The sequence below is a fragment of the Chaetodon trifascialis genome, chromosome 1 (assembly GCF_039877785.1).
Source record: "Chaetodon trifascialis isolate fChaTrf1 chromosome 1, fChaTrf1.hap1, whole genome shotgun sequence".
NCBI classification, from domain to species: Eukaryota; Metazoa; Chordata; class Actinopteri; order Chaetodontiformes; family Chaetodontidae; genus Chaetodon; species Chaetodon trifascialis.
This window is the reverse complement of record NC_092056.1, coordinates 21568989-21590862: the sequence shown is the minus strand read 5'-3', so window position 1 is coordinate 21590862 and position 21874 is coordinate 21568989. Positions and strand designations below refer to the sequence as shown.

General features: G+C 44.0%; 1 protein-coding gene across 1 annotated transcript in view; it reads left to right on the top strand.

Annotated features, from left to right (window-relative positions):
• Positions 1-21874, top strand: part of atosa (atos homolog A) — a 30120-nt gene that overhangs the window by 6899 nt on the left and 1347 nt on the right. Inside the window, exons 2-11 of the mRNA XM_070958596.1 lie at positions 13127-13311; positions 14429-14625; positions 15424-15549; positions 15816-17685; positions 18265-18390; positions 19147-19235; positions 20396-20492; positions 20767-20925; positions 21100-21168; positions 21592-21785. Of these exons, the coding sequence (XP_070814697.1) occupies positions 13127-13311; positions 14429-14625; positions 15424-15549; positions 15816-17685; positions 18265-18390; positions 19147-19235; positions 20396-20492; positions 20767-20925; positions 21100-21168; positions 21592-21785 (3112 nt within the window). The remainder of the gene's footprint in view (positions 1-13126; positions 13312-14428; positions 14626-15423; positions 15550-15815; positions 17686-18264; positions 18391-19146; positions 19236-20395; positions 20493-20766; positions 20926-21099; positions 21169-21591; positions 21786-21874) is intronic.

Sequence of the window (21874 nt, the reverse complement as noted above, 5' to 3'; positions counted from 1 at the left end):
CACAGTAGTTTTTCCTATCTGTGTGTGAGTTCATATCAGGTCTGACAAATGTGTGTGTGACTGGGTGTGTAGCGTTGGGTGTGCGAAGTGCCAAAAATTACGGTTCCTCAAAAGGCCAGTTGATGCTGGCTCCAAAAGTGAGTCAGTCCCCATAGACCCCCATATTAAAATGCCTAAAACATTACAGCAGAAATAAACATGTTTACTTGGTCTATAGCTAATGTCCCCATTCATGACAAAGGTACAGGGGTGAATTTTTATATAACTCATTTCTTTAAAGTATATTCAGGCTTAAGGTTATACATAATTATAGCATTGGTTGCTTTGAGTGACAGCTAGCTGCTGGGTGTCTGTGACCATTCTTCATTTGTCCCACTTAGCTCCACCTACGCTCCACCTACGCTCCACCTTTTTGCCCATTTTTGGAGTCATTTGCAGACAAACTGTGTTTACTGAAAACGTTTTTGCAAAGTGTTCCTGAGCTCATGTAGTAATATCCTTTAAACAATCATGTGTTCATAAAGTAGTGAGCCTCGCTCCATCCTCTCTTGTGAATGACTGAGCCTTTCCAGGATGCCCCTTTCGTACCCAATCATGATACTATCACCTGTTACCAATCAACCTGTTTACCTGTGGAATGTTCCAAACAGGTGTTTTTGGAGCATTCCACAACTTTCCCAGTCTTCAGCTGCTCCTGTCCCAACCTGTTTGAAACTTGTTGCTGCCATCAGAATAAGCATATATTTACAAAAATCTGCTGAGGTCAAACTTTAAATATATTGGTTTTACACAGTGTCCCAACTTTTTTGGAATCGGGGTTGTATTTTCAGAAGCAATTTTAGATTTAGTTCCAAGTCACACATTCTTTGTACACCAGACATTGTAGTACTTCACATTTGCTGAAGAGCAGCATTAAAAAAAACAGCATTCCTCTGATAAAATAAAAATATCAGTTCCAACTAACTAGTCAAGGCAGTCAAAGCAAGAAAACATAACAAGCTCTCAGTCGTGTTCATAGAGTACAAAAGCAACGGAATTCTTTTCAAATTAATGAGGAAACAAAGAACTAGTGCTTGTCAGATGATCTAGATTGACTGAAGGGGGTGGAATCCTCCTCAGCTCTTAAGGTCTGTTACCAGACACCACACACTGTTACGTAAGCACAGCATTTTAATCAGGGTCATACACCTCACTGACAGACAATGCACACATCTCATCTGTTTGTGTTCCCGTGTTGACAATGTACTGTTATATGTGTTATAGTACTTAAAGTGCCATAATAGATAATTATGAATTTAAATGTCTGATAACAGTATGGAGTGATAAATAACAGGAAAACAAGAAAGCTGAAAAATCGAAGAATTGTTGTTTTCTGTGCATTCATTCTGGGGGTTATCACTAACACTGATTAATTAAGGGAAACCTGAAGGCGATAATTGATCTCTAATATGAACTATTCCTTCAAAGTGATAGAAACATGGGTACACACACACGCATGCTAATGTTCCCAGTGTCTGTTAACGCAGAGTACCTCAGGGGCTCATTGTGGAGGCGTTAAGCACATTGTTTATTAACAACAGTGTGAGGTTAAGTTAATTTGAGACTCATCACCACTATCCCCTTTCCTTTTCTCCATTGTCTCATTTTATCAGTCTCAGGCTGGCTGCAGTATCGAGCGAGGCAATTCCCTTATCCCAGCATTGCTTCACCCTCCCAACAAACCAGCTGACTGTCAGTCTCTCCTGTTAAACTGGGTTAATGTCCTTTTTCCCCTTGACTCAGCTGATTTTAGTGGTAAGCTTTTGGCTTTTGATGTGCTGTTAATGAATGCTGTTGTTGAATTTGAGTGTCAAGGAGCTGTAACTTTCAGTTTCACAGGACCTGACAGAAGAAAGTGCTAAATGACAGCGACGTGAAGTACAGTTTAATAATGAAAGGTGAGAATCACCCAAAAGGAGAGAAGGGGAACAAGAGTCTTTTGTTGGCTCTTTGGGGCAGATGAATCATTCAGTGCAGCTTTATCATGAATATAGTGAGGGTTTTTTTCCCCTTGCCACATCAAGACTTTGGCCTTGTGCTTCTTTGTCCCAAGCGGTTCGTTGCAGCCAGTTCCAGCCACCTGGAACTGCCTGTGCCACAACTGACACACTTTTCATGTGGGCTTTGGAGATTGAGACACTGCTCGAGTTGCTCAATTTGGACTCCCCTTTCTAGAAATTGGCATCGGCAGCAAAGGCGAGGTCAAAGGCACATGCATTCATGTTGAACAGGGTGGCTCTGGTTACAGAGAGAGGCTGGTTTGTCCTACTGCCCTAGTGTCCTATAGCTACCAGCAGTCAGCTTGCTGAAATTTAAGTTGCTATAGTAAAGATTTAGAGTCAGATGTTGCCTTTTGAGCAGATAGAAATTGGTCAAGGAGACTCCATCTATACACACAGTTAAATTAGTGGCCCATAAATAAGTACCAAAAAATGACTAGTAGAGGAGAAAATGAGCATCAGTAACATTTTTATTCTCATAAACAAATCTGGATATTGTTTCCTTCTTGCCAATGTGCCTGAAATAATAATGGGATGTGCATTTGCTACTTTGTGGCATTTCAATGAAATCAAAAATGTGACATTTGGAATCTAAAATGATAGTTTAGAGCAATAGTTTACATTATTAAGGCTTGATTAGACAAGACTGAATGATTGTTGGCTCTACTGGGCCATAGTAATTCCCACTTTGCCCACCTTGTCCAGTACTGCTTTACTCACTCCACTCCACATTACATAACAGGTATTAGTTAGACAATGAGTTTGCAAAGGACCACTCTTGCCTGAATAACAGGGGCTTAGGAGGCCTGGCTACAGTGTGTGCAAGTAAGGTCAGAAAGGGCGCAACAAACCTTAGGTCACTGCTTGTGAAGATAATCTCTCAGAAATTTCAGGAAAGATGAGAGGGAGATTAGGAGAGAGAGGTGCAATGAATTGTTGCATGTGCATGGTACACTTAAATCCCCCTCGGCTACAAGTATGCCTACCCTCTTACTTTGGTGTTTGTGAGGCTTTATGTTAGTATTCAATGGTTTTGTTTTTTTAATTTCAGCACAGACATTTTTTCAGCTTCACTCCGCTCTGCATTTACTCAGCCTAATGCATTTACACCTGGAAGCTGCCCAGTGCAGTTGTTTTAGACACCAAGCAACTCATCTGAAAAATGGTGGGGGTCAAGTACCTTACTCAAGGACCCCAGTTGTTAAAGATGAAGAGAGCATACTTTATCTCATTCCTGTCTGAGAGCGTCCCAGCAGGGATTTGAATTAACGTCTTTGCGGTCCATAGCTGGCAGAGAGAATGCAGGTTTTATCTGATTCAAATGCAACACCAGCTGATGTAACAGTCCTGTCTGGTTCACGTTGTCTTCTCACTGAAATCAGCTGGCATAGTGTGTGGTTGCAGTGAAATCCTGCAGACTCTGTAGAACTCCACGGTTGCCTAACTGTGATAGGCTGCCATTGTTGCTGGTGCTTTCATCACACTGTACTGATCTAATAACGCAAGAGAGCTGAACAGCAAGTGATTTAGGGGGGATTTGTGTGCATGAACTTAACAAAAGTTTACTGCAGCAAGTGTGGGCGGAAACTAGATGACCTGCTAATACTGCATATACGGCTGTGTTAGAAACATGAAACAGCCATGAACAAAAAATCTACAGGTATTCACCTACCAGAACTGTTGAAAGAAAAGGGACACGAGGACATGTCAACAACCGAGTGAAAGAAGCACTATCTGATAGACATAGCTGCTCTCGGAAAGCAGGTCCCAGGTCAGTGAGAGAGAGCCTTGAGTTACTTTTTCCACATCAGCTGACATGAGTTTTGTCTGTTAAATGCGCGCACCTCATGATGAAAAGTTTTTTCCAGAGGCCGAGCTTGTTTACCACGTGACTTCTCTAGTATGCGAGTTGCTCAGCTTCTAAACAACAGCTCTGTTTATGACTGACAATAATGGGTGTTAGAGAGAGGGCAAGGTGGTGTATCAGTCTGGGTCAAGTCTGTGTCTGTGTGTGCGTTGCTTGTTGGCAGTGGGAGAATAATAGCAGCTAAGGTCACAAAACAGAAGAAGGGTTCTTCTCAGCTGGAATTGTACTGATGCCTCTCAGCCAATCAGGGCTTGTTGCTAAGTGTGCTGTGAATCTGCCCCATTTGGGTTGCAGAGTGGGAGAGGGGAACACACACACACGTCATAGATCCAAAGTCCACAGTTTTGAAGAAATGTTTCACTTCATCAAGTGGAGGGAAACTGGAAAAGGCAGACTAAAACACAACACTGAAAACCTTTTCTAAAACTAAACTCCCTGATTCTAAGAAGTTGTCAACAGACATAATGCAAAGTTTGTTGGTGAGATATGCCAACTTGGTCAAATTTGATTGCGGTGTCAGCCAGCCTGTTATCAGTAATTTCAGAACATCAATCTGAATCTAGATCAGCTCTTCCGGACTAGTGGTCCCGATCATTCCTTACAGTCGTCTGGCAACAACATGCCCGTTTCTTGGCAGGCTTCACCGCCACTTCCAGTGTATTTTAATGCTGTAACACCAGGCGGACAAAAACAGGAAAGGTGAGCTGGCAGTGACATGTGATTGATGTTATACAATGCTACCTAACCACACAGCTGACCCTGTTATTACCATTGAAATTTAGCTGCAATCCACTGCTGCTTTGGCGCAGAGACGGAGAACAAGAAATACAAGAGGGACATAAACACTCAGACACACTTGGAATAACATACACCCCTACACACACAAAGCAAGTATGATCACATAAACGGCTTAACAGGCACAACAGACGGTCTCAGTGTGCAATACAAGGAGGTTATACAGTCGAGGCACAGGAGACATGCTCTAACACAAAACAACCGTATGCTGTATATATCCAGTGCCCGTCACACACACACACACACACAGAGCACAGGAGGAACTTTTCTTGTCAAGCAGCTCGCTGTCACATACAAAGACGCGTACTGGTGCAGCTCATTCCTACACACAGACACTCTTCAATCACCGTGACGGGAATGTTTAACACAAGGTCTCTGTTGCCTTGGTAACCCTTGTCCCTTTCCCCCCTCCCTTTCTTCCCTGGTCAACAGTTGTGATCGCTGATCACTGTTCTCCATTAGGCCCAGATCAGGCAGCTCTTTCCTGTTATACTGGGACTCAAAAAGGAGGAGGTGTGCTGTCGTGCATTACCGCAGGGCTGCTCAGTTAATGGTGTCTTAAATCTTCTAAGCTTTGAAGTCAGAACTGCAATGATTAGTCGATTATTTGATAAATCGATCAAAAGAAAATTAATCACCAACTATTTTGATAAACAGTTCATCTTTTCAGTCATTTTCCAAGGAAAAAAGCCAAACATTTGCGCCAGTTTCTGAAATGGAAGAATTTGCTGCTTTTCTTTATCATATCTGGTCATAAATGAAGAGTCTTTGGGTTTGGACAATTTAAAAATGTCACTTTGGGCTCTGGAAAATTGTGATGAGCCTTTTTTTTAGACTAAATTATTAATCTTGAAAATAATCAGAAGATCAATTGACAATGGAAATAGTTAATTTCAGCCCTGCTTGAAGTAAGGATGACACCATTGCTAGACAGCTGACAACAACAAAAACAGACCCTAGAAGACTTGTCAAAAATGGTGACTGATTTGCTTTTCTGCCGCTTCAACACCATTATGAGGAACATGAACTATACTGCACTATACACTATGCTTGCACTCAAAGAACTAGTGTGTTGTGGGAACCTGTAGGTACCATAAGCATAACAAGTCCTGAATGGAGATGAAGTGATGTCAGTGAATACATTATGGATTTGGCTGCTCTGTATGCACCAGATTGTGTTATAGGATACTACATATATACACACATTCTTATGTGCATGTTGTGCATGGATGCATACAGTACATACTGTGGTTGAGACTACTCGTTCAGACGCAGCTTCTCTTTAGACCTGTCTGTTTTGTGGTTATGAACATTTCAGTGCTCGCAGCATGTTTGGAACCACACTCTTGTTGTGAAGTGCTCGTAGAAATGCAGAGTTGGTAAGGAACACATACTTTATATATGAACAAGCAGTTGTAATCTTTCAGATATATAGGAAAGGGAGATAGAGTTTCATCGGTTTCACAGACCAGCTGGTCTCCAAATATAGTTGGTCAGACGGCAGAACTGGCCATGGGACAGAAAAGACGCCATTGCAAATAATTCCCAGGGTGGTGAAATGCAGTTGCCAGAGTTGCTGACACTTCAAATCTGCCACCTGCTTTGCTACCAGTGCATTTGAATACTTTGAAACTGGCTATGTGCTCTCATCATCTTGGGATAGCCACATAGTGGACATCAGGCAGCTGTCAAAAACCTCTCCCAGTGGTGGATTTTAGGGCAGTGCCTTTTTCTGGCATTTTGAGATCATCTTTGTGTCGTCTGTGCTATCTTTTCAGAAGAGGATGGTGCGTGCACATTAAAGTGTTTGCTTAGCCTAGTAGCTATAGTACGTAGAAAGCAGAGGAGCACACTATGGTGTATGTCAGCATTAAAGCAAGTAACTTGTTCCTGTTGGAACTTTTCTCACTGCCTCACAATTATTTCTATCGCTCCACAGTGTCTGACTCCACCACATTACATTTTAACATGGGTGCTACTGGCAGACACCACCACGAAGTCATCAAATAGTTGATTGTTGGAACCTACACTTTGAAATCAGACAGACAGAGAGAGATAAACAGAAAATGAGAGCTACCAAGTTGTGTCTATATTTATCTCACCGGGGGCTGCAGTAAGGAGATTTAGCATGGAAGAACTGTCAGTGTAATCTCACATTCTGCCTCTGTATATTCATTATAAAAGTGCAGCTCTGTGTGTACATGTACATGTGTGTGTGTGTGTGTGTTAGGGCTGCACAATTCTTGACAAAACAAGAGTCTCATTCTCACTCTTAATTGAGTGTGATTGTGTCTTCGTTTATTTTAAAATGCATATATTGCCTCTGTCATCTTCATGAGCTTTGGAGAATCAGACAAGTATCATGGTGCACTGCTATGTTACCTAAGTGCTTTTGAAGTCCCACACAACAGAACATGTCCCTTCTTTCAGTATGAGCACAGCAGAACTGTTGTTAAATTTAGATTTGTTTCTGTTTCTGCTTCCTCTACCTTTGCACACTTCAAGAAATGTGACACAGTCTTGTTGTTTGTTGAGCAATGTGGAGAAGTATTAAAGGGCTTTATTTGATGCGGCTGAAATGTCTGCTAAAGCACATGTATTATCACAGAATCATTAAAGGATTTTGCATAGAGATGTGAATTAAAGTTGCAGTTCCAACATCATGCAGCCCTATGTACCATACATGTACTTGGGCATTCACTTGCCTTCACATATAGTACTTTTACAGAGTGGAGACCAGAGGCACGAATGCAGAAGAAAAATCTTTTCTATCAAGGACACCCATTGCTGTACCTGATCAGAAAGAGGAACTTGCAGTCGGGAGGGTTGAACCTTCACCGTTTGGTTCATTCAGAAGGAGCTAGATATCATTATGTGTTAAGCTGACACACCTCAGCGAGCTCAGCAGACTGCTGCCGCTGCTGCACTGAATGTGGTTGGAAATGCCTGTGACACACAGCCATCTGGCAGCCTGGTTATCAAAGTCTGCAGGTCCTGAAATACAATTTAAATACATCCTTAAAAGAGCATTTTAAGTCTCGGGAGTCTTAGAAATCCTCTGGTGTCTCCGCTGCGTTGTTTTTCAAGAAATTGGTCCAGTGATACAGACCTAGGTTCTCTTAGTTTTATTATTTATTCATCTTGAGAAAATTGCCTCAGCCCCACTGGAGCAGTTAGAGCCTTTAATATCTTGCTCAGGAGCTTTAACAGTAGCAGTGGACAGTTATTTATTTACTTCCACAGTCTCGAACTGGAGAAAACTGGTTGCAAGTGTACTACTCCAGCTTTATTTTTATCACATATTTAAGTTCATTTTAATATTTGACTTGGACTCCACATTTATCCCATCCTTGGTCTGTCGATCCTCCGCGGCAGACCAGGAGCGGCTGCCAGCTGCCAGCCGGCCCGGGGACCAGTTCACCTTCGTCACCATTGGTCAGGTGGTGACCTTCTTGCATGTTTTTAGTGGGGGTTATTTAAGGAGGAAACCCCGGGTGAACACGGGGAGAACATGCAAACTCCACACAGAAAGGCCCCCTTTTTCCTCAAGCAGCAGGCACCAAGGCATGGTGGAGGACATGCCACCTTCTAGCTGTGAGGCGACAGTGTTACCACTTGTGCCACCGTGCTACCTGTGTACCTACAAGAGTTCAAAAGGAGCCTTTAGCCATTCTAAAATATGATCTGTAATATATTTGTTTCCCACAATCTGCCAGATAGTTGCACACAGTCGATATGGTTTTATTTTAACACTATTCTTAACACTATTTCTTCTGAATGTGTTTTGACATTCAGAAAGTCTAGTTTTTATATCAGCTCAGCAGAAGCAAATGCCACCAAATTTGCTTTTTTTGTTTTCCAAAAAGGTTTCAAACGTTTCCATGAAATCCACTTGACGGACAACTAACTGGAAGCAGCATTAATGTGACTTCCTATCTGCCTTTTGAACTAACTGTGCACGTTTCCTAGCTGACCTTAAGACTACTCGCTTGTCTCTTCCAATATCTGTGGAGAACTTCTGTCTCTCTCCTTCTGAAGTTTGTCTCGTCTCTCCCTGGATGCTGCCCTGCAGTATATGATCTCATATTGTTTTTGATAACGAGTAGCTCAGCTATAGGTGACCTCTTCACTGTTGTGTTCCTGCTGAGACTTTGATCTGTCACTCTTTTGTCTGCAGTCCTCCCGACACAGAGGCATCACTAATGAGGAAAGACGAGCAAGACTTGTGCAGTGCTCTCCACTTCATTTAAATGAAACGTGGCCATAAACAAATAATAAATGCAGAGAACTGCACTGGCTGAGCAGAGGAAGAAGGGAGTGGTTTTTTTGCCATATGAGTACTTACACAGCATTGAAATTAGCTTTAAGTATGTGTGTGAATGAGTGTGCATGTAGAGAGCAGAGCTACAGAAAGAAGTAAAGCTGCTTCATTCTACTTAACGTTCTAATGGGTCTGCTTATCTTAAATGCATTCCAGCAACATGTATTCAAATCACAAGCGTCGTAACCATTTTGACTAGGCGCTGACATGTTTGACTTGTTCGTTTGCCTCTCTGACAGGCCTTAGGTACTGATGAATCACACCAAAGTGAGTGTCAGCATGTTCCACTGTGTGTTTACTCTGAACACAATGTTGACTATCAGGCTGACCGCTCCACTCTTGTCCTAGAGGCCTTTTTCCATCGACCACATGACATTATACTGATCTGCTGGCCCGAGGACACCGAGCCAGCTGAGAGGTGTGTGCCTGAGAATGTGCGTGTGTTACAGGCCAAACCTGCCAATCCGTAGGCGGGGCTCCAGCTGCACTTGGTGGCAGGCGGTCACAGGTCTAATAATAAGACGCCTGAATCTAAATCCGACCTGTTACATAATTCACATCACACATTATCGGGAGCTGGAGGAGAGGTCACACGCACATGGAAAAGAGAAAGATCAGTGTTCTGTTGTGTGTTAGGTATTTGGTTTTGGGTCCATAAAGGCCAGGATGTATCAGCAAAGCCTCTTATTTAAACAGTGGGTCTAAACCTGATTATCTTTTCCTGATTGAAATGTTTTTCTGTTTGCATTTCTCAAGCAGTGCTAGTAGTTGCTATGGAACTTCTCAACTGAATGCAACGGGGCTGGCAGAAATGACATCATGTACATATAGTACAGACACAGAGTACTCAAAAGCAAAGAGAAGAAAGGGACTGGAGACATCTTTCATTCATAATTCAAAAAATACAAATATAAATTGATAGGCAGATTTTAAAGAGATGGAGAGCCAGGAATGAATTGGTCACGGTCCAGTGGGAAAGAGAGGAGGAGGAGGGGAAGCAAAAGGCAGGATTGAACAGTGAGCCCCGCTTGTAAGGTTTAATGATTTGTACACAATGTGGATTGTTACATAAATTCCCCAATGATTTTAACCATTTGTACCAAAGACAGGATTAAAAATGTCACAGACAGAGGTGATTTGACTGTAAAGATTTCAGCATCCTGCATCAAGCTGAAATAACACCTCCTCTGTTTGATTCTCAGCTATTATAATCAGACTTCTTTGTTATGATCATTTGAAGTTGTTGAGACGGGACAAACGTCGTCATGTTCTGTAAATGTGCTTCTGTATGTTGAACCCAGCTCTTTCTATTCACGTCTGTGGATAGATTTCCTACTTCTCTGCCTGTTTTATGTTGTCCTGCTTCCTGATCACCTCCCAGCTGTGTGTGTGTGTGTGTGTGTGTGTGTGTGTGTGTGTGTGTGTGTGTGTGTGTGTGTGTGTGTGTGTGTGTGTGTGTGTGTGTGTGTGTGTGTGTGTGTGTGTGTGTGTGTGTGTGTGTGTGTGTGTGTGTGTGTGTGTGTGTGTGTGTGTGTAGTCTTCATAGGAATGTTCTATTCAGGCACAGCGCCCTAAAGAATGACAGCTCTCATCTATGCGTGCGCAGGCTGGGCCCCTTAACCAAAGCCTCCATCACTAGCCCTTTGTCCTGCACTGAACATGTGTGCATGTGTGGTTGTGTGTGTGTGTGTGTGTGTGTGTGTGTGTGTGTGTGTATGAACCCACTGAAAACATACCAGCATACATATATGTTGGTATGTTTTCAGTGGGTCCACGTGTTTGGTGATAGTGTTTTTGTGTAGCCTGTGTCTGTTGGTCTTCATGCGTGTTTTTGTTATATGTGCTTTTCGAGTATGTGCATGTGTTCCTTAGTTTGCCTTTCCTAGAAAGCAGCCATCTGACACCCACTATGCACACACGATTGGGGCTCTATGTGTATACGCTTGTGTGGGTGTGGGTGGGTGTGTGTGTGTGTGTTTGGTGGGGGTTGTAGCACACCACATCCCAGAGGCTGTTTTTCACTGCTCCCTTAATCACTCTTTCACCTCCCTCCCCTAATCCATCCATCCATGCTTCCTTTCTGTTTTGTTCTTCACCTCTCTCATGGAGCTTCACCTTTAGCCCAAATCCCCCAATAGGACCAAGAACTGGAACCTTCTATTTATCTTAACCATAGCCTCCTACTGTATATCCAGTACATTCAAGCCAATATATATATTTTATTCTATTCTAAAGCCTGACCAGGGACAAAGACTGCAAATTAGCTGAAGCTAGATTTCTTATTTTCCCATTTCCTGTGGCAATGTTGTATGTATCGTCCCTGTTAAATAAACATTACATAAATAAATAAATAAACCCTTGTGTAAAGGTGATGGCATGTGTGTCCTTGAATCTTGACTTTTGTCATATATTTCTCCCTCTGGTCTGTGTCTTGCTCCCTTTGTTCACGCCTTTCCGATTGCAGCTCATAAAGAAAAGGAGATTGTCCCTGAATATAGCCTCCCTCTCCATCTCTTTCACCCTGCGTTTATTCAGCCTACAGCTGGCTAACAGACCCCCTCCCTCCCTCCCTCCCTCCTCATGTTTTGTGTTGGACTGCGCCTCTCTCCACGTGCAGCAGCAGCTTAAAGGCATGTAGGAGGAGTTCCCTGAGAGGAATGTGCGTGACTGACTGGCTGACTGCAATACGTACACACACACACACACACACACACACACACACACACACACACACACACACACACACACACACACACAGCAGCAGCAGCAGCAGCTCGTAGCTCACACTTCTGCAGAGCCAGCTGAGAGGGACTCTGTTCTAGCCAGCCTGGCTCTGGTGGGAGGAGGACAGGCTGTATGTATATTTGTGTGTGTTTGTACTCGTAGCCTTATGAGAGCTGACATCCTCAAAATGACTAAAACATACAAAATATCCACTACATAAATGTGACCTAATATTTGGTCGGCTCCAATGTAAATGAAGGCAGGAGGAAGGCTGGAGATTGTAGGGCAGGCAGCTTCTGTGCGTCAGTGTTTTTGCTTGTGTGCTGTAAAGAAAGAAAGCTGTGATTCTCAGAGCTGTTGTGTATCAGCTGACCTCCTGTGGGATTCTGGGAGTTTTCTCTCGAGGAGTGCAGGAGATAGAGAGCTAAGACGGGCTCTTCAACATCCTACTAAAAATACTCCGACTTTAGATCTAAGCTTCAATTACAACACAAACAGAGCAGGATTTTGTTAATTGTATTGAGGCAGGAGACAAACTGGTTTGAATTTAGAAGCATATGACCAGTGTCCTCATACAAATCAGCCCCCATGTAGTCCATTCTAAAATCTAAATTTGGTTGTTGTGAATAATAGTCCACAGCAGAGTGGCTCAGCGTGAGCTATAATTTAAATGTGACATCCAGCAGAGTGTTCCTTGTCAGTGGTCTTTCTGCTTCTACAGAATAGTCTTGCAGTTGACTGAGGGGAATAGCCTGTCCCTGAATGGTGAAAGGTTTATTCAGCTCTTTGTCCTGCCAGGTACTTTTCACCCCACCAGCTCCACCTAACCCCACCCTGGCAAAACTGGTAGAGCACTGGGTTGTGCATTATAAATATTATTTCTGTTCTTTGTTGTTCTGGTTGAGATTTTGTTTGCAGATGCTATGTTAATGAGTGTGAATGACGTCACTGTCAGCCCTGCCTATGCTTGTGTGTTTGTGTGTGTGCTGCATGAAAGAGAGCAGACGGTGTGTGTGGCTTCACCCCTTAGCTCAGCTGACATGGAGGGTCTAAATATATTCCTTTAATGCAGCCAAACTGGAAAAGTGGTGTCATCCCCTGCCTACCTCCACGCCCCTTCTCTAAATAGGTCTTTCCAAACAAAGTTAAATAACCGTATCCATTCAAGTAAAAACCTAAACAAAGACTTTAAGGCTTTCACGTGCATATTTTGTCAATGCAAGTGGCTTTCTGATTGTGTTTACTGTCCACAGAATCTGTCACACGATAGGCAAATGAGTAGTTTACCTGCTGCTTTGCTCCAATTTGTTCTTTATTTCCTGTTGAGGTGTGAGGTGTTTGAACAGAAACGTTGACCCTCTGTTTCTCTACCATGTCCAGATGCAACGGAGGAGTTTTTCGAGTATGATGCGGAGGAGTTCCTGGTGTTCCTGACCTTGCTCATCACTGAGGGAAGGACACCAGAATATTCTGTGAAAGGCAGAACCGAGGGGCTGCACTGTCCACCGGCCCAGTCGGCAATGCCGCCTCTTCACAAGCATGAATGCAGCGACAAACTGCCCCAGGTAGCACATGTGCACACACAGGATATGGTACACACAATATCATACACTGATATCAGCGGTAATTGTACGTTTTCTGTAATTTCACCTGTACAGCTGGAACTCCATCCGCAGCTGTACAGAATAGCACATATACAGTAAACTTCCAAGTTGGAAATATTTTTATGCCTCACTACCGGCAACAACCGTACATTTGTCCCATTCTCATGAACACAATATCTCAGGAACAACTTGAGGGAATTTCTTTAAATTGGCCACAAATTTGCACTCAATTTGAACTCAAGCATGGCGTCATTGAATTTTGGTGGTCAAAGATCAAAGGTCACTGTGACCACACAAAACACATTTTTGACCATAATTCAATACACTAATGTTGACAAAATTTCACACAAATGTCTCATAGGATAAAATGATGAAGTGATGACTTTTTAGATCTGAAAGGTCAAATGTGAACTTTACTGTGATATCATAATGTTCTACAAAAACTCTTTTCTGGAAGGGGAGATAGTGACCATATTTCACATTTGGTCATATCCTGAATTGGTGACTCTAATCTTTGGCGTCCACCTTGAAGCTATGATGATTGTATAGACCTTCTGTGGTGCTGAGTTGAAGATGTGCATCCACATTTTAACAATTTGTAGCTTCTTTGCAGCGTGTCTGAAGCATTGTAGTCCATCACAAGCTGATATTGAGCTTCAGGTGATTGTCGTCATACCATATGATGAAGCTCTCTATCAGTCCTCTGCACTCCTCTGTAAAAATAGTCTCTAAGTGAAGACAACATGTTTCTCACTGGAAGTTATTCACCGGGATCATAGATGCATACTGACAGTACGCTTCATAGCTTTTATACAATTCCTTCAAAGTCTTCACTCCATATATTATTGAATCTGGACAGACATGGATGTAAACCCCAACTTGAGTGGCTGAGGACTTCAACCATGAGGCGGTAATTCTAGTTAATATGTGACCTCAATAAAATCACTGAGAAATTCAGCTTGAAGGGAGGCTCTTTTCAGGGTCCCATCTGCTTTGCCCCCAGATTTCAAGGTCCTGGTGTTGACATTCGCTAATGAGCACTAACCCTCCACCTTTGTTTGTGGGCATGTGTGTCCAGTGTCGGCAGGCGAGGCGAACTCGTTCGGAGGTGATCCTGCTTTGGAGGAACAGCATCCCCATCATGATTGAGGTCATGCTCCTGCCTGACTGTTGCTATGGTGATGAGTGCCCCCCAAGTGACCCCATCAGCGACCCGGTCATCAAACAAGACGCTCTACTGCTGGAGAGATGGACCCTGCAGCCAGTTCCAAGACAGTAAGGCACACAAGCACACACACACACACACACACACACACACACACACACACACACACACACACACACACACTTGATATTAGTCTTTAAACGTGTTGTGCTCATAAAGGGCACATTTTTCAGTTTTCACAAGAGATGTTGTACAGCTATATTCATACAAGATATCTTGTGAGAGAAGATATCTGCACTTTACAAGAGAAATGCAGTATGCTGTGTTTCCAGGGTTGGTGCTCCTCCCATCAACCATTGCTTTCCTTGGTTTCCACAACTAATACATTCACATTCACTGCTTGCTTTGACTTGAGTTAAATTGAATTTAAAAAGTGCAACAAAAGAAATAAAAATAGTTGAAAATACCTTAAAATCTTTCAGTGAAATAGACTTAGAGCTTAGAAATAGAGCTTTTCATGTGTTTAATCAATTCTAAGAAAAAAATGCATGTGTTTCTATAATGTATGGGCTGGTAAATGTGTCAAATTACATAAAAGAGATTCATGATTACCATGGAACCAGATACAGATCCAGATCCATGCGAAAGTGAAGATTAAAAAAGCTATTAAAGTATAATACAAAATAAAATATTAATAAAACCCAGATAATTGACTTGGCACTCAGAGGGTTAATTAGTCTGACAAATTGCCCCACTTTCCTACTGGCATTTGCAGTAACAGGGAACACTGTGTTTGGAAAAAAAAAAAGACACACACACACACACACACACACACATCCTTGGACTGTTTTCTGATTAACCTGACACGCTGGCACATTTCCGCCTCTTTTTAACTGTGTTTTTAATAGAAGTGGCGATCGCTTCATTGAGGAGAAGACTCTGCTGTTGGCTGTTCGCTCTTACGTCTTCTTCTCCCAGCTCAGCGCCTGGCTCAGCGCCTCCCATGGCATCGTCCCCAGAAACATCCTGTACAGGTTAGACATATCAGTCGCTGAAGACTTTGACACTGGTGGGCTGAAGGCTTTTCGCTGAGGCTCTACAACCAGATTATTAAAGCTACAGGAAAGTTGATATGAAGTTGTGTCATTATATATAGGTGTCAATCTTATGTACTCTGCTGATTTGCAAATTGAATAGGAGGAAGTAAAACTGCATCTCTGGAGGCTCTGACAAATCCTGGATATTTTAAGATGGAAGAGTTAACAATGGTGTGTTCACTGCATCTCTCCCTGTCAAACAGGATCAGTGCTGCTGATGAGGAGTTGGTGTGGCAGTTCTCCCAGCCGCCTTCAGAGCACATTTTCCCCGTCCCCAATGTGTCTCAGAGTGTTGCACTGCAGGTTCGTGTCCAGTCGCTCCCCCGCCAACCCACCTACCCCACCCTGGCCTGCAGCATCCATACCGGCCTGCCTCCCCTTTACAGCAAGACTCCCAACCTCAACCCGAACCTCAACAGCCATGGTGGCCTGCCCACCCTCAAAAAGAGCCAGGACCCCAGCAAAGACAACCTCCTACAGAACTCAAACATGTACAGCAAGAGCTCCAACTCTATGTCCGGCCTTCTCCTCAATGGATTACCCATTCCTAATCTTCCCATCAACAACATCCCCATTAACAGCCTTCCCCACACTGCTGTGGCGCCTCCCTTCAGCAAGAAGAGCCAGGAGCCTGGGGAAGACCACATGTATCAGAATGGAGAGCTTCCGCAGGTCAATATCCCCCAACGCCAGGGCTCACCACTTTTCCACAGGTCCTCTCACTCCCCGACGCCCTCGCGCTCCCACTCCCCATCTCCGCTTCCTGCAAGTAAAGCAGGAAAGTGGCTATACTCTGCTCTTAATGGTTCATCTGACCCCACACAAGTAGAGGACTACGGATCTGGCAACAACGGCAGTGACAGGTCAAAGGGGCCCATCCCAGAGCCTCTAAGAGCTTTTAAGAATTTCTCCTTGGCAGAGCCACCCCGATGCCCCTCCCCGAGGCCCGCAAATGAGACAAACCCCCTGATTGGTTCGCTGCTGCAGGAGAGACAGGAAGTTATCGCACGCATTGCACAGAGGCTCAACTTCTGTGACCCCTCAGCACCGCCGCTCCCTCCTGGCCTTTTTGCTTCTGAAAACCCTCCCAAAACCATGTGGGGCAGTAACCATGACGATATAACTGCCAGTAAGACCAAAGAGCCTGAGGTACCAACCTATGAGTCTGTTGGACGTGTGTGGCCGAGCCCCTTCAGCACACCCGTGACTGACGCTCCTTTTAGCAAACGAGAGAGCTCCTCCCCTAAACCTGCAGCCTGCAGGAAGCTGAAAATGACTGAGACAAGAGATGTAGAGGAGGAGAGGAACGGAGAGAGGCAGAGAGAGAGAGAGGAGAAAGACAAGGAAAGGGGGAGAGACAGCTCCCTGATCGCCCAGGCAGTACAAGACATTACTAGACTCATCCAAGAGAGACTGTCTGTCCCTTCTCTGTCCCCCAGGCACAGCAGGAGTGGCAGCCCTCTGCACCACACACACACAACAACAGTCACACACACGGTCCGCACATACTCACACACCACACACGTCCCACAAGCCTCCTCACACACTGCCACCAACGGCTACGCCAACGGCCACATACCCAGCCACGAACCTCACAGAGGCAGCACGCACACCGCCACCCCACACGCGTCCATTTGCACAGACAAGCCCCGAGTCGACCCGGGGACCGAACGCCATTCTCCCCTGGCCCAAAATGGTGCTCACTTTACACTTGAAGAACCCTCATTCAAAGGCCAGTTCCACACCCAGGCTGGTCAGCGTTTACAAACTTCCCCACAGGAAAAGCTCAGAGTCAGGACACCCAGCAGCCATGAAACCCCCTCTGCCTCCCCTGTCCTTGAGAACAGCCCAAGGAGTGCCCAGATCTTTAGTTGGACTTGCAGTGATGCCAGCCCTGCCATGAACTGTAACGTAAGCCACAACCACAGCAAGCCTCAGCCTCAGTACCAGTCCCAGATGCAGGTGCAGAACTGTGCGACAGCCCAGGCCTCGTCCCCGCAGGATGAGAACCAGGCGCCCTCGGAGTCTGCATGTTCCAGCAGTCCAGACATGAGTCCCCCCTCTACTGTGCTGGTAAGGGACTCCTCATTTTGTCTTACACTGAAGAGGGATTGTTCAGCATTTTGGAAATTATAATAATGATAAGCTAATTTGCTTTCTTGCTGAGAGCTGGATGGATATGAATCTACAGCCAACAGCCAGTTAGCATATCTTAGCACAAAGGCTGGAAACAAGCTAGCCTGGCTCTGTCCAAAAGTAACAAAATCCTCCCACCTGCCCCAGCCACTAAAGCTCACTAATTAACTGGAAAGGGGAGCAGTGTCTTCCTCCAGACTTTGCGCTAAAATAAGATAACTGTAAAGCTAAACAATTATCTGTCAGATTACTCAACACATAAAAGTCAAGAAGCCTAAATTACTTATCAAAGCGCTGACATTTAATTTCAGAAATTATCAGTAATCAGGAACAACAGCCATCACATTTCTGAAATTTACCATCTCACACTCAGTTTAAGTGACTGTTTTGTTGGTAGCAGGTGGGACTGGCGTGATAATCAAAATGACATGATTCATGAGAACGTGATTTGATGAATGCAGGTAATTTCACTGTACTTGCAAGCTGTCTTAATCTGTCCCCATCTCTGTGCTCCAGCGAGCTCACAGCCCCTCCCCTCTGCGTCCCTGCAACAGCTGGAAGAAACAGAATCGCCACTCATTAGACGCCACAGCGACCAAGGCCTTCCACCCCTGTACTGGCCTGCCTCTGCTCTCCAGCCCTGTAAGAAACACACACTCATCTACACACCAAACTCAGGATCATCGTCATTTTCTACTTTGTGCATTTGTTAACACTTGCGCATACAGGCTCACACTCACGCTCAAACACTTCACTGACTCAGTCATCGTCAGTGTCCATGCAGTTGTGTTTGTCATGCCAACACACTCACTACGCTTTATTCCAAGCCATCTGTAGCATTACTCACAGTACTTTCACCAGTGTAAGAAGTGGGTCTGTGAATGTTTCCCATAAAGAGACTTTGACATTTCTGGCAGGTGTTTTTATTGCTGCTGGGATACTGAGTTTGTTAGCCAAGCTTAATGCACACACACACACACACACACACACACACACACACACACACACACACACACACACACACACACACACACACACACACAAGGCACGTGACTCATGTGTGCCTCATAAGTTGTTTCACTGAGCGTGCCAGATTACCTCACTGCTTGATCATCACAGTTTCCTGTCTTTTGCAGGTCTCACATGTATATACACTTGTATACACACAGACACACATACAGTCTCACCAACACACAAGCCACATATTTTTGTATGCACATGACGATGCCCTTTGCACTCAATATCATCAAACATGAATGTTTATTATATTTACACAGCTTGTGCTTTAAAAATGAATTCCTGTGACTTTAAAATTTCATTTTAAGAGATATCTTGTCCTCCAGGCTCTAATCTATAACAGTTGCTTGGTGTAAATCATGTCCTTTGTGTCTGCCTCAGGTTCCTCAGAGGAAAAATCAAACAGGCTACTTTGACCTGGACACCTCTCTGGTTGGCTGTAAGGGTTTGCCTTGGGCCTCTGGGAAAAGGTACACATTTTCCCACCTGGGATCTTTATTACTGTAGTTAACCAAACTCCAACTCAGTTTGTCCACGCGCATCGGGTCAGGAGGCTTTCACAGGTTTACTGCAGGCTTAATAACACTTAAAGGACAAAGAATATTTTGTTTTACAGTTGCCTCCCACTTCATCTGGTTATTATAGTACCATCTGGATCAAGTTACTCATACTTTGCATCATCAAACTTGCTTGTTTTTCTTGTTTTGCAACATTTCAGCTTATGTGCAAGTGCCAGCAAGGCAAAGTCTGGTTTTGATATTGAGCATTTGATATTGTGTTATTGTATGCAAAGCGGAGTTATTAGTTATTATTTTGATTTATTTAGTTAACCACCACGATTATTTGAGCTATCCAAAGACATAGGGCCTTTGTATGAAGGATCTATATTAGGGGAGAGACTTGATGCGGCTGCCATGTTTAAACTGTAACACGCTGACATAGCCTTGGATCAGCAGTAGGTTTTCGAAGTATTGTCTATGTGTTGTGAGATCAGACAATAAGAGCGTTGTTCTCAGTGGTAAGGTTAGGTCAGCCCTGTTCTGCTGACTCTTCCTCTCACGCTGCCACCTGCTGAAGCTCTGCTGTACTGTGACTGCATCTAGAACCACACACATTCTGCTCAAAATGGCAGACGAAACTGAACTGGCTTTATATACACAGAGCTCCGTGGCACTGCCTACACACAGTAGATGTGGGTGGTAGCTCAGTGCTGCTTTTGATAAAGCAGATGTTTCAAGAGTCTGGCCTTCAGGGTGGAAAGTTCACTTTGGCTGTGGCTGATAAAAGCCGTTGTCATGCCACCATGTTTGAGTTTCTTACTTTGTTTGTGCGACCAATGGACACAAATGACATTTTTTCTGTTCCAGTAAATTAAATGTCAGGTAATGAACATGTCAAGATGCCTCATAATGCTTTGGTCACACATAACTAAGATTCAGGCTCTTTATCACCTCAGCAGACCTATTCAGACATACCAGGAATGCTTGTAAGGTGAACATTTTTGATGTTCTTTCACACCTAATGCGTAGAAAACAAGTTGCTTAAGTGTGTGTGTGTGTGTGTGTGTGTGTGTGTGTGTGTGTGTGTGTGTGTGTGTGTGTGTGTGTGTGTGTGTGTTTTAACCCCTCAGGGTGTGTCCAAAGAGAGAGGGGTACACAGATGAGTCACAGCAGCTGTTCAGTGCCAGCGCTCCACCTGCCAGTCTCAGTCTGCTGGGAAACTTTGAGGTACGACACACAAACACACTCAGAATCGTGTCTTTGTCATCCAGCATTTTTTAGAATGGTGTACTTTTACTCATGCCAGTTTTCTTCCATAAATAATTCAAATGAAACAAAATGCTCACAAAGGGAATCGATTCAACTGCTTTTAAGTGCAAAATTTGGACTATTCATCATATAACAGCTTGTACATTTTGATGGTTAACTTTGTGTTTTCCTTATTCAAAATGTTACCTAATACTTGCTGACAGGATAAAAAAACTGCCATGTGTTTCTCCAGGAGTGTGTGCTGAACTACCGCTTGGAGCCTTTAGGGTTAGTGGAGGGTTTCACAGCAGAGGTTGGAGCCAGTGGGTCCTTCTGCCCCAGTCACCTGACCTTACCTGTGGATGTGTCATTCTACAGCGTCTCCGATGACAACGCTCCCTCACCATATATGGTGAGATTACTTTTCCCCCAGTTAGTCAATCAATAATTCAGCCTTGAACTGAAAGCTGTATCCGCAGTTTTCATTACGCGCGTGCGTGCGTGCGTGCGTGCGTGCGTGCGTGCGTGCGTGTGTGTGTGTGTGTCTTAGCCTTATTTATGACACTGTGGTTGTGTTTTCTCACAGGGTGTGATAAACCTGGAGTCCCTGGGGAAAAGGGGCTACCGTGTACCTCCATCAGGAACCATTCAAGTGGTGAGGGAACTTTATGGGATTGTCTTTTTTTTTCCAAATGTAGAAATATTCTCAAAATATTTCCCTCTGTAAGATAGATCCCTCTGCAGAAGGGTGTACACATGGCTGAGAATAAAGAGCAAATTACACAAAGTAGCAAAGGGAAAGGGAGACCCCTAGTGGTCATAGATGAAGGTTCATCATGTAACATGCAACTTTAAGGGCATGTTTTTATTCATTTATGGTGCTTATACATCTGTATTTAAAATACATTTTCCTGTATATATTTGTTTACATATAAAGGATCACATGTACCGTGTGATGTTCATTTTAAGTGTCTTTCACAGCAGGTAAGATCCTGTCATGTCTGTATTTATCGATGAGCTCAGGTCACAAAGACTTAGAAACCTTAATCTTCCTACGCTCTCTGGTTTTACGCTTCAGACCTTATTTAACCCCAACAAGACGGTGGTGAAGATGTTTGTTGTGATGTACGACCTACGAGCCATGCCAGCTGGACACCAGACCTTCCTACGCCAGAGGACCTTCTCTGTTCCCGTCCGCCGTGACACAAACAATCAGACCAGCAGGAAGCCCCTTGGCCACGGACGCACCTTGCGCTACCTCGTTCATCTGAGGTGAGTTGGCTGACCTTTTGTGTCTAGTGCATATTAAAATTGGAATATTTCCAGTAGCCGTGACGTTTCTCCTCTCTTATTCATCCTCG